Source organism: Varanus komodoensis, unplaced genomic scaffold (assembly GCF_004798865.1).
Source record: "Varanus komodoensis strain SLA01 unplaced genomic scaffold, ASM479886v1 scaffold1, whole genome shotgun sequence".
NCBI classification, from domain to species: domain Eukaryota; kingdom Metazoa; phylum Chordata; class Lepidosauria; order Squamata; family Varanidae; genus Varanus; species Varanus komodoensis.
The window spans coordinates 104,446,192-104,459,204 of NW_025335268.1; the positions used below are offsets into that span (position 1 = coordinate 104,446,192).

Here is a 13,013-nt window from a genome sequence, read left to right on the forward strand (position 1 = left end):
AGTAATCTGTACTTCCTTGGTTCTTTATATCCCAGCCAAGATTCTGTGTTCCACATTAATTTGAGAACTGTTCACTTAACTAGGGCTTCACCCCTAGTGTGATACCTTCCTTAGGTTCTACCAGAGTGCTAGTTATAGATGGGCACCTTATCAATTCAGGAGCTATAGCTTATAGCTACTGCTGTGCATTTTATCCATTTAGCTAACTAAAGAGTATCTGATTATGAACATCTTCTCGGTTGTTCTAGTTCTTTCTAGTGTGGCTTCAAATGTCATTGCCCTGTCCTGACCCTTTGAATCTTAGTGACAGTTTAATTCATCCTTTCCCACATTATACATTTTGGACTCCTTATTCTATTTATCATCTGAATACTCTCTGTACTTGTCATGATGAAGGCATATCAGGTCAGAGTATTCTCTCTTAATAGCATGCAAATAATATTACTTTTGTAGAAACTGAAAATGACATTTGCCTGTTCTATAAAAGTGTCAGTACAGATGATTACATCATATAAATGGAAATAAAGAGGGTGTAACGTGACAATAGAGATAGATGATCGTTATTTCTGACATAGTTTTCAGTGATTCCCACACTAAATTGCATCCTCCTTAGCTGATCAAAGAAAATATTGTACTGCATTTAACACATACCATTTTGAAGTTTAAATATCAGAATGGTGACTAAAATTTTTACATAACATTTTCTTGAAATAATTCACACTTCTTAGTATGGGAAACGTGTTTCTACATCGTATCTTCACTCTGATTATTCCTGTAGTCACTAATGAGGCAGGTCTATATTTCAGCTTGCAATATTTGTAGTATTTGATTCAAAACTGGGGCAATTTATTTGGCAAGGATTTTCATAGTGCTATTAATATGCTTCTATGCTGAAAAATATGCAAACTTTATTTCCTATGGAATGGAAATGTGAGATAACATGCTAGCTCAGCAGTAATGACTTATATAACAAGTGAAACTACAAAAAAAGTCTATAGTTCTGGTCAATGTAAACTTTCTATTTCCTCAATGATTGCTGATATTAATTTGTTCAAGTTTACCTTTAATTTATTGGAACATAAAAATGATGTCTCTGAAATGCTTGGCTGCCCCTTAACATATTAAATTGTACAAAGACAGTTCATGTGTGGCATGCAAAACTGTCCATTTCTGTATGTCTCATCATTGTCACGTGAGCAGCCGGTTTTGTGTAGCTGTGAGTTCAAGTAAGTTAACAGCAGCTTGATGCCTGAGGCTTGTCTGACTTGGAATTTAACAGAAGTGTGCTCTGTGTGTGACTTTTATGTTAATAGGTTTCTACATCACAATAGTACAGATCCTAAGATAGAGGAGAAAAATGGAAGTAATGTTTTCTGTTGCCCCTCATAACTTACAGTTGCCAGTACCGAGAAAAGTTGCCATCTAGAAGGTCAGGAGTCTTGAGCTGAATAATGCTGTCTTGGATTTGCAGGACTGCTGGAGGAAGGCATTTTTGCCCCAAATAGTGTGGCAGTCTGTCCAGTTTTGCATGCTTCATCCAGCAGCCCTCCATGCCAGATCTTGTGGAGTTCTGGAAGAGTCATCAAACCTCCAGGAATACTTTTGGAGGTGGGTGAGTGGGTGGCAACTGTGGGAGAAAGAAGGCAGAGGAACAATTCCTTATGTTAACTTCATTCAGCTAGTTTATGTTGTGACTTGAGCAATAGTTTTTTCCAAAGGTGAACACATGATTTAGTCAGTATGCTAGATGACTCACAGTATATCTGCATGTTCTGATTAATAAAGAGATGTAACCATCTGCTTCCAATAGGAAAACATGCTGTCTACAAACACTAACAAAATAAAAGAACAGGATGAGAAAAGAGAAGAGCAGGCTAACAGAGTAATGTTTTCTGATCTGAATACGTTGGGGGTCAAAAAAAGTATGAAAATAGAGGTATGTTCTGCTTCCAATTCATTCAAGTTTGAAATTTAATACATCGCCAAGTAACTGTTAGACATGTTCGTCCTTTGATTACTGTTGTTTTCTAATTCATGGGAGCTGATATCTTCCCTGCATGGGCGGGGGGGTACTCTTACTTGTATGAGGAGCCCAGCTATCCAGATAGTATTCTGTGCAAAAGTAAATAAAAATAAAATTCATTGTCAGCATGAATCTTCTGCACTGAATAAAAATGTTAGAAGTATATACTGAGTACCAGAATACAATCTTAGTTCGTATTCTTACATTTTAGAAAAAGTTAAAATAAATACCCCTGTTGTTATAGACTAGCTTTTTTTGGCAAATCTTTCTTTCTAGGGCACAATAACGGAGTTCCATAATCCTGATGAATTCTTTGTACTAGTCAACTCATCAGAAGTTCTAAGTAATATTACCAAACTTATTGTGAAGCTGAAAGATTACAGTGGGGTGAATCAAGATGAGTATGTTCCTGTCAGAGGAGAAGTTGGTGTTGCAAAATATTCTGTTGATCAGGTAACCTAATCTTTGAACAGGTATAGTGTCCAATTGACTTTTGGCAGGCCTTCCAAAAGAGCATGCTACCAGTAGTTCAACATTGCAGATTTATAGAAAATATTTATTAGCAAAAAGATTAGAAGCATGATTCAATCTCATCCTGAAGTATGTATAACTGAAGAGCAAGGAGTAGCCTGTGAAAGAGAGAGATTAGTTACCGTCTGGATCTGGGCTGCTGTGGTGGCCAGAACCAGCACAACCACCACTGTATTTGCAGGGTCCTGTGGAATTCTCATTCCACAGATGAGCATCAGCTGAGAGCCCTCATGGAAAAGCTGTAAAAGAGCAAGCTCTTTCCTCTAGATCTGGCCTCGGCGACATAGACTTTCCTGCCTCCTTGCGTTCCCCCAGCAGCACAGGTCCACCTGCTTGCTACTGTGCCTCCATCCCACCGGACTGGTCCTGCTCCTGCTTCCTGCCATGTCTCCTGCCTTGCCATATGTCCTCAGTAACACAGGTTTGCCTGTTTGCTGCTGTGCCTGCATCCTGCCTAATGGTTCCTGCCCCTGGTTCCTGTCTTTCGTGTTGCCTTGCTCTTGTTCCTGCCTCTTGCCTGAACCTTGCTGCATCTGGTTCCTGTTGCCTCATGTATCGTGCTGTGCCATGTGTCCTGCTCTTTAATCCTGTGCAAGGTACCTACAGCTCTATTTGTTCTCCTGGTTCTTGACCCTTGGCTTGTTCCTTACCACGTCCTGTTTGCCCTGATGCATACTTCTGATGACTGCGATTTGGACTTGCCATTAAGCCCTGCTTTTGGACTCTGTCTTGCCTGAAGTTCTGTTGCCCTGGTCCTGGTGCCTCTGTTGCTTTTGTCTTGTCTCTGGCTGCCATGTCCCAGCAATTGCAGGGTAACCTTCTATACCAGTTACTTCAGATTTTTTTCCACTAGATCAGTCTGATGGAAAGTGCTGGGTTATTTGGATAATTGATGCCTGGGAATCAGGATAGGATGGTTAACTTGAAGTCATCTGTTTTTAAAATATGCTAAATGTCTGCAAGTTTGTATTATGCAATTTTACTAAAGCTGTCAAAATATGCAGTTCAACATTGTAGGTTTATGCAGGTCACTTAAGTTGTACAAATGTACCAGAAAAAGGCAAGGGGGAAGAATGGTAGAATGAAGACCTGGTATGTAATGTAGGACTCATAATTGCCTACCTTGGGGACAAAATGTCCTCAAATGTTAACCCAGAGTAACCCTTCTCCCTGAAATCAGAACCTTGCTGCTGCTATAAGAAAAGCCTCAACCTGCTTTTCAGGATTTTCCTGGCATTTCGGTGACTCTAGCTGCCAGTTTAGACAGTTGAGTAGCCTGTTGCTGGGGAAAAATCTTGGTGCAAACTGATTGGCACTTAGAGTTTTGTTCAAATACTCCACCAGTTGTGTCTCACGCTAAAGGCAGACAAGAATATGGGAAAGGCACACTTAAACTGCCAGTGCGATGCATTGTCTTGCTCACTTCACAGAGAAACTCCACCAGTCCTCTTGGAGTGGAGCGCAATGGCATTTTGCTCATGGCAAAACACATTCCAAGGGCTTTAATCACTTCAGTCTCTTTCAGTTGCTAAAGTCTTCACCCAGGTGAGTGGACCCTGGATCTGGTCATTTTTTAAACCCTGCAGTGACATTTTGGCCTACAGCCTGTTAACTTCGCTGAGGAAGCACAAGCTGCTAAGTTCCTTTCCTTGTATACAAAAGGAGCAAAGGCTCTTGATATTGGGGGGATGCCATTACACAGGGGTAACTGCTCACCCTGGTTATTCATATAGGTCTTAGCGCAAGAGGGACAGAAAGTCCCTCGTGCCCTTGGTTTTCAGAGATTCTCCAGATGGCTCCAGAGTAGTTCTTCACAAAATTCCCTCATTTCCTATCTCAAGAGCAGACACTTCATTCAGATTGGTTTCACCTCTAGTGTGATACCTTCCTTATGTTCTAGCATCTGGTGTCTGACTGGATTCTGAAATGTTTATCTAGATTTCGCTAGGGCATTCAGAGAAGCTAGTTAGTATTCTGGCTTCTTCTTGAAAACTGTCTACCCCATATTCAGGATTATGTGGAAGGCCATTTTGCAGTGGTGTAGGTGGAAATCCTGCAGCTACAAAAGAAGTGTAAAAACGTTGTATAGACCTTGGACTGAAAGCTACTGCAATACAAAGACCAGCACCAGCCCTCTCTGTGGAATCCTGGAAGAAATGTGGGACTGCAATGGCACTTTGATTCAATCTGGGTATTTCCCTGGGATCAGGCAATACATGCAAATACCTGCCTAATTGCTATGCTCCCTACCCTAGCCATAAATGTATCTTTGAACTGGTTTATCAAATCTCTTGAAGATGTGAGGGATGCTTTGCATGCCAAACAGGTGCTTTCAAAGTGTGATAAGGCCCCCTTACCCTAAGGCAAAAAGATACGACACCGGAAGATGAGCCCCTCAGGTCAGAAGGTCTAATATGCTACTGGGGAAGAGCGGAGGGCTAGTACTAGTAGCGCCAGAAAGAATGAAGCGACTGGGTCAAAGCCGAGAGGACACTCAGTTGCAGATGTATCTGGAGGTGAAAGGAGAGTCCGATGCTGCAAAGATCTATACTCCATAGGAACCTGGAATGTAAGATCCATGAATCAAGGCAAGCTGGGTGTGGTCAAACAAGAGATGACAAGACTGAACATCGACATCTTAGGAATCAGTGAACTGAAATGGATAGAAATGGGTGAATTTAATTCTGATGACCATCAGGTATACTACTGTGGGCAAGAATTCCTCAGAAGAAATGGAGTAGCCTTCATAGTCAATGAAAGAGTAAAAAAAGCAGTACTGGGATACAATCTCCAAAATGACAGAATGATCTCAGTTCGAATGCAAGGCAAACCATTCGACATCAGAGTAGTCCAAGTCTATGCCTCAACCACTGGTGCTGAAGAGGCTGAAGTTGACCGGTTTTATGAAGACCTACAACACCTTCTAGAATTAACACCCAAAAATGATGTCCTTATCATCATGGGGGATTGGAATGCTAAAGTAGGAAGCCAAAAGATAACTGGAATAACAGGCAAGTTTGGCCTTGGAGTACAAAATGAAGCAGGGCACAGGCTGGTAGAATTTTGTCAAGAGAATGCGATGGTCATAGCAAACACTCTTTTCCAACAACCCAAGAGATGACTCTACAGATGGACATCACCAGACGGTCAACACAGAAATCAGATTGACTGTGCGCTCTGCAGCCAAAGATGGAGAAGCTCTATACAGTCAGTAAAAACTAGACCAGGAGCTGACTGTGGCTCAGATCATGAGCTTCTCATTGCAAAATTTAGGCTTAAGTTGAAGAAAGTCAGGGAAAGCACTAGGCCACTCAGGTATGACCTAAATCACATCCCTGATGAATATACAGTAGAGGTGACAAATAGATTTAAGGAATTAGATCTGATAGACAGAGTGCCTGAAGAACTATGGCTGGAGGTTCACGACATTGTACAAGAGGTAGCAACTAAAACCATCCCAAAGAAAAAGAAATGCAAGAAAGCAAAATGGCTGAGGAAGCTTTACAAATAGCTGAGGAAAGAAGGGAAGCAAAAGGCAAGGGAGAAAGAAAGATACACCCAATCGAATGCAGAATTCCAAAGAATAGCTAGAAGAGATAAGAATGCCTTCTTAAATGAACAGTGCAAAGAAATAGAAGAAAACAATAGAATAGGGAGGACCAGAGATCTCTTCAAGAAAATTGGAGATATGAAGGGAACGTTTCATGCAAAGATGGGCATGATAAAGGACCAAAATGGCAGGGACCTAACAGAGGCAGAAGAGATTAAGAAAAGGTGGCAAGATTACACAGAAGAACTATACAAGAAAGAGCTTAAAATCCCTGATTACCACGATGGGGTGGCCACTGACCTCGAGCCAGACATCCTGGAATGTGAAGTCAAATGGGCCTTAGGAAGTCTGAGCAACAACAAAGCTAGTGGAGATTACAGCATTCCAGCTGAGCTATTCAAAATCTTAAAAGACAATGCAGTAAAAGTGCTACACTCAATATGCCAGCAAATTTGGAAAACTCAACAGTGGCCACAGGATTGGAAAAGGTCAGTTTACATCCCGATCCCAAAGAAGGGCAATGCCAAAGAATGTTCAAACTACCGCACCATTGCACTCATTTCACATGCTAGCAAAGTGATGCTCAAAATCGTACAAGCTAGGCTCCAGCAGTATGTGAACCGAGAACTACCAGAAGTACAGGCAGGATTTCGAAGAGGCAGAGGAACTAGAGATCAGATTGCCAACATACGCTGGATCATGGAGAAAGCTAGGGATTTCCAGAAAAACATCTGCTTCATTGACTATGCTAAAGCCTTTGATTGTGTGGATCACAACAAATTGTGGCAAGTTCTTAAAGAGATGGGGATACCAGACCATCTTATTTGTCTCTTGAGAAACCTATATGCAGGTCAAGAAGCAACAGTGAAAACTGCACACGGAATCACTGATTGGTCAAAATTGAGAAAGGAGTTCGACAAAGCTGTATACGGTCACCCTGCCTATTTAACTTATATGCAGAGCACATCATGAGAAAGGCGGGGCTGGATGAATCACCAGTTGGAATTAAGATTGCTGGGAGAAATATCAGCAACCTCAGATATGCAGATGATACCACTCTAATGGCAGAAAGTGAAGAGGAACTAAAGAGCCTCTTGATGTGGGTGAAGAATGCAAAAGTTGGCTTGAAACTCAACATTAAGAAAACTAAGATCATGGCATCCGGTCCTCTCACTTCCTGGCAAATAGATGGGGAAGAAATGGAGGTAGTGATAGATTTTATTTTCCTGGGCTGCAGGATCACCGCAGATGGCGACTGCAACCAAGAAATTAAACTACGCTTGCTCCTGGGGAGGAAAGCTATGGCAAATCTAGACAGCATACTAAAAAGCAGAGACATCACCCTGCCAACAAAAGTGCGTATAGTCAAGGCTATGTTTTTCCCAGTTGCAATGTATGGCTGTGAAAGCTGGACCATAAGGAAGGCTGAGCGCCGAAGGATTGAGGCCTTTGAGTTGTGGTGTTGGAGGAGACTCCTGCAAGTCCCTTGGACTGCAAGGCGATCAAACTGGTCAGTCCTTGAGGAGATCAACCCTGACTGCTCTTTAGAAGGCCAGATCCTGAAGATGAAACTCAAATACTTTGGCCACCTGGAGAAGAACCTAATGCTGGGAACAATAGGTGGCAAAAGGAGAAGGGGACGGCAGAGAATGAGGTGGCTGGATGGAGTCACTGAAGCAGTCGGCGTGAGCTTAAATGGACTCTGGGGGATGGTGGAGGACAGGGAGGCCTGGAGGAATGTTGTCCATGGGGTCGCGATGGGTCGAACAGGACTTCGCGACTAACATCAACAACCCTAAGGTCAAACATTAACCCATCTTGCCCAAGTACCCACCCAACCCATCTATGGCCACCTTTCATTCTGAATGTTGAGCTATGCTATCATGAATAACTAGCTAGTGATAAAAGTAATTAAGAGACAGGGAGCTTCCTTCAGTCCTCTATTCAGTGGTATGAACCAAAGCTTTGTTCTTTGTTTCAGCCACTGCTGGGCACAGCCTCTGAGAGGTTGGACTCTTTAGAGAGGTTTCCCTGGCCTCATGCTTTCCCTTTGAACTGCCTAACTTGCTGTGATTGCCTATAAAGACCTTGTACACCAAAGGGAGCACTTGACTCAACTCTGGTAAAATGCACATTGAATCCCAGGGCCAACTTCTCTATTTAAAGAAGCACGAATTGACTGGATTCAAATAACACAATAACTCTCAGGGTTGAATATGGGTCATGTTGAAGCACAAGTTATCAGCTTCTACTCCCAAATTTACTCCTGAATCTGGATTTCCAGGTTTCAGTAGTAGTCAGGTGCATTTGCAGAACTGAAGCTAATCTGTCAGCTGTGCATGTTCCTGGAGATGTCACAGTGACACATGTGTTAGTTATGTCCCATCTGTAATGTACTCTATGCAGGTCTGTCTCTGAAAGGTGTTGGAAAACTTGAGCTGACCCAAAATGCTGTGGCCAGGATTGGTTGCAAGAAGCGAGCGACTTCCTTGTTGCATCCGGCTATGCTAGCTTCTGATTTGTTTCCAGTCACAATCCAAAGTGCTGGTAATGGCCTGCAAAACACTATGACTTGGAAAGCTTGCATTCTCTCATACAAGCTTGCACAGCTTAAAAAAAATTCAGGAGAGGGCTGTTTTCTCAGTAACATCACCATTAGAGGCACAGTTGGTGGAGACACATGAGAGCTATTGCACTGTCTGCACCTCATTTCTGGAATGCCTGCTGAGGAAGGCCAGGTTGGCTCCCTTCTTATTGATCTGTTTGCATGCAAGTCGTGGTCAAGTGAGGTGGCTTGTTGCTGCAACTGGTTGATGTTTATTTGTTCCATTTTAATTTTGATAGTACCTTTTAATCAAGAATTGGTATTTAATCTGTATTTTATTACTGTTGGTTGCCTTGAATGCCATTTTTGGTGGAGAGACAAGGTAACTTGAATTAGTTAGAACTTGGTCATATGATGTCTGTCTTCCTTGAGTACTAGGGCATTTAACCCATTCTTAATACTTCTCTCACACCAAACTGTAAGGAACCTTTATGGTGAGTAACCAGTTTTCCTTTTTCCACCTTTTAGTAAAGAAAAGTGTAGCTACTGGTTCTAGTTGAAACTTTCTGAATCTAAAATGATGTGTTCATGTTCAGAACTGGTACAGAGCTCTTATAGAAGAGGTAGATATCATTAAGAAGAATGCTTGGGTGCTATATATTGACTACGGAAACAGAGAAAATGTTCCACTGAACAAAATTAAACAGTTGCATAAAGAGATTTCTCATGTTCCTCCCTGTGTAAGTAAAAGTTTTAATATTTTATGAACTTTGAAGAAGCACATGCTTTTATTAAGACAGTGTCAAATAACCTGCTCTGCATATTCTGGATAGTGAAAAGTTGAATTATTATCTCTTAATATTCAGAACGTAAAGTGAACAAAGGAAATGCATATTTTCATGTAACATGAACCATGACCATGTACATTCCTAGTGCAACTGTGGTTTTGTTGACCTGCCACTTGAAGTGCATTTAAGTCATCTTAAAGCAGGGGTCTCAAACTCAACTTACCTGGGGGCCTCTGGAAGTATTGTCTGGGTGAGGCTGGGCCGCATCAAGTATTCCACCACCGCGGGGGTGGAGGGCCGCTCATCCCGTGGCCGGCCCGGGCAGCACCAGCGCTTTGAAGGCCGCAGGGCCCCTCCCCCGTGCCCCGCCTGTCCCGGCAATTGGCCCGCGGGCCGCGAGTTCGAGACCCCTGTCTTAAAGTCTCCATGTTTTTGTATGCTTTCACTCTTAGATGGGATTGCTAACCTATCAGGGGGCACTAATACTACTCTTGGAGTGAGGAATAATGCTTTCTACCATTTGTATCACTGATTCAATGTGGGGTACTCGTTGGAACACTTTGGATACATGGTGTTTCTAAAAAGCATGTTGAACCGAGGTTGCAGTCCTGTGCATGTTTAGATAAGAAAACAGTCCTAGAAGTCTCAGCATGTCTTAGCTGCATGCATGGCTGGAGTTGTAGAACATCTTTTCTGTCTAAACATGCGTAAGATTGTACCCAGTAACTGAATAACGGTTTTGTCTGTACCACAGAGAAATTATAGTAGCCATATGCTTAAAGGAGACATTTGTGGAGGTTGTTTAAGGACTTTCATGTTCAATCTGTGAGTTGTAATAATGTCATTTTGAAAGACACTAGTGGCTAAAAATGCTCTCATTCTGAAAAAATGTATCTGCTTTGTTTTCAGGCCATTAAGTGTTGCGTTGCTAATGTCCTTCTAGCAAAACAAGGGTGGAATGCAAACTACCATAATGCTATTGCTCCAGTTCTCACAGGAAAGTACTGTTTATTGACTATTGTCGATGTTTTGGTGGGTGAGATGATGCCATACTTTGCTGTAGATGCTGTCTTGCCAGATTGTGGTGAGTTTGGATGACAGTACTCTTTTTCTTTTTTAGCTGAATTTGTTAGTTAAACAGCAACTGTTGAGGTCAAATTTACTAAACTAGCAAAAAGACCCACCGCATGTTGTATGCTACCTAAATGCAGTCTTCACTTTTCTGCCATCTTCTAACCTTCCCTCTAGCAATTTTTGAGTAGCAACTGAATCATCATCCCCCTGAGAGGTTTTCTGATTCCACTATATTTAAATACATTTTCTGTCTTATTTGTCAATATACTTTCTGGGGAATAATCTCAATTGAAAGCAGTGGGTTCGTTTCCAAATTAGCAAACATAGGTTTACACTGTCAGTATTCTGCCAGTACATTCATCAAATTCTATATGGTTCTGTATTGTCACCCTATTTTGGATGGTGGACAGAGTTTGTATTCCTCCTTCTCCTTTGGAGTGTAGCTAGCTTTGTATGGATATTCACTCATTTGCGTTTTAGGTAAACATTTACATGAAATACTCATGGAAATGGGACATGTTTGGAATTCAAAGGGTATGAATATCAAGGAAGAAAACTCAGCTACTGGTAAGTCTCTTGTTTCTTTAATTAGGCAGGCTTTATTCATGTCTTTGTGAAAACAAGGTACAGCTAACCTTAGGAAGCATTTGAGAGAACTTTAACTGAAAATAGAGGAATAGTGAAATAATAAAATGGTTACTTCAAATTGAACCATGTGCTTCACAATAAATCAAGTGGGTCTCTGTGAGGGTGTCTTTTAATGGGCCCTGTTGCTTAATGAACCTGCTTGGTTATAAGGATCAGCAGGAGAGACCCTTTTGAAGAGACTGTGATTTGAAGGGACCTGCATGTGAGGCATGCAGAAAAATATATTTTTTCCTATCTCTTTTTCTGGCTCCCAGGCTCTGAAACACACACCTTTCTGAGTTGTGACTGATTCCCCTTTTTGCATATCCAGGAAGCACATCAAGACACATCTTGGTGTGTTAAGTTGTTATGGATCAAAGGATTTTTAAAATTTTTGCTGTAATTTTATTGGATTTGATTTTTATTTGCTGTAGTTTCCATAAACTGCCTTGGTTGGCATCAGAAATGTGGTTGGCTTCAGGATATTGAACCTTACAGTATATTATAAGTAACTAGAACTGACAAATCAGATTTTGATAGCAGATTCTATGTTTCTTAGGTTCTACTATGGAAAAGAATCCCATACAAGCAAAGAAAGATGAGTGTAAAGGACTGGATCATAGAAGCTATCAAACTCTAAAGGTTATCTCATTATCTATAGGAGATGTATTTTTGGGTGTGGTTGCCCATATACAAACACCAGGAGATTTTTTCTGTCAGCAAATGGGGAATGGCTGTAAGTCCTCATTCATTTAAGTTGAAATGGAAATATTTTTGTAGAAGTAAAATGTAGACACGTAGCAGGACATGAGTCTCTGTATGACAGTTATTCAGTCTAAATGAATATGGCTTCTATTTTATGTAAACTATGTTTTATAATCTGATATGTTACATGAGCCAATAGAATGACTAATTTTTCCCTTTGTTAACCTTGAAGGGCTATAACTGCTTTCAAGCAACAGCTGAGTCTCTCAGGAATCCAGTGAACATTAGAAAGAAAGTGCTTATAGTGTTCCCCCACCCTGTGCTTTTAAGACAGTATTTTGGCTTTTGTGTAACAATTTTCACAAATGCTTATGTCGGCAGGCAAACTTTCTGAACTTCAAATTTCCCTGCATGAATACTGTGGCAAAGTCTCTGCTACTCCAGATTTCTGTCCAGCAATAGGAGACATGTGCTGTGCCCAGTTTACAGGTATGGGGAAAGAAGAAACTTTGTAGATGTTGTGCTTTACTAATATTATTTATCAAGGTTATACATGTAGCACCTCCAGTATGCATGATGCTTTTTTACTTATTCATTTAGTCATATATATATATCTTGCTTTTTCCTTACAACAAACTCAAAGCAACTTATATAAATCTCCTCCTGCTGCTCTCAATCTTATCCCCACAACAACAACCCTGTGAGGTAGGTTGGGCTGAGAGTCTGTGACTGGCCCAAAGTCAACCAGTTGACTCCATGGCTGAATGCTGACTAGAACCCAGACCACCTGAGTCCCAGTCCCACGCTCTGAACCACTACACCACACTGGATCTCTCACACATACACAGCACAGGTCCTTGCTCAGAGGAATATGCAGTCTAAGGTACAACCTGGGGATCAGAGAAAGGGGGAGTAGTAAACAGAGGCAATACTACATCTTAAAGTTACAGTAGGCTAATGGTAGGGCATGAAAACTAATACAGTGGAACCTTGGCTCACCAACTTAATCTGTTCCACGACACTGGTTGTGACCCAAATTGGTTGTGAGCCAAGTCAGATTTGCCCATATGGTTCAATATAAATAAGGTTAATCTGTTCTGTAACTATTTTTTTATCACAAGAATTTGAAGCAAAGTGACAAAGAACAACAAAGATCATGGCCATCTCCCC

General features: G+C 41.4%; 1 protein-coding gene across 1 annotated transcript in view; it reads left to right on the top strand.

Moving 5' to 3' along the window:
• The window catches only part of TDRD1 (tudor domain containing 1), a 35,413-nt gene that overhangs the window by 6,633 nt on the left and 15,767 nt on the right, over nucleotides 1-13,013 (top strand). The window contains exons 6-12 of the mRNA XM_044431450.1: nucleotides 1,811-1,936; nucleotides 2,300-2,476; nucleotides 9,246-9,389; nucleotides 10,347-10,521; nucleotides 10,992-11,078; nucleotides 11,698-11,874; nucleotides 12,225-12,332. Of these exons, the coding sequence (XP_044287385.1) occupies nucleotides 1,811-1,936; nucleotides 2,300-2,476; nucleotides 9,246-9,389; nucleotides 10,347-10,521; nucleotides 10,992-11,078; nucleotides 11,698-11,874; nucleotides 12,225-12,332 (994 nt within the window). The remainder of the gene's footprint in view (nucleotides 1-1,810; nucleotides 1,937-2,299; nucleotides 2,477-9,245; nucleotides 9,390-10,346; nucleotides 10,522-10,991; nucleotides 11,079-11,697; nucleotides 11,875-12,224; nucleotides 12,333-13,013) is intronic.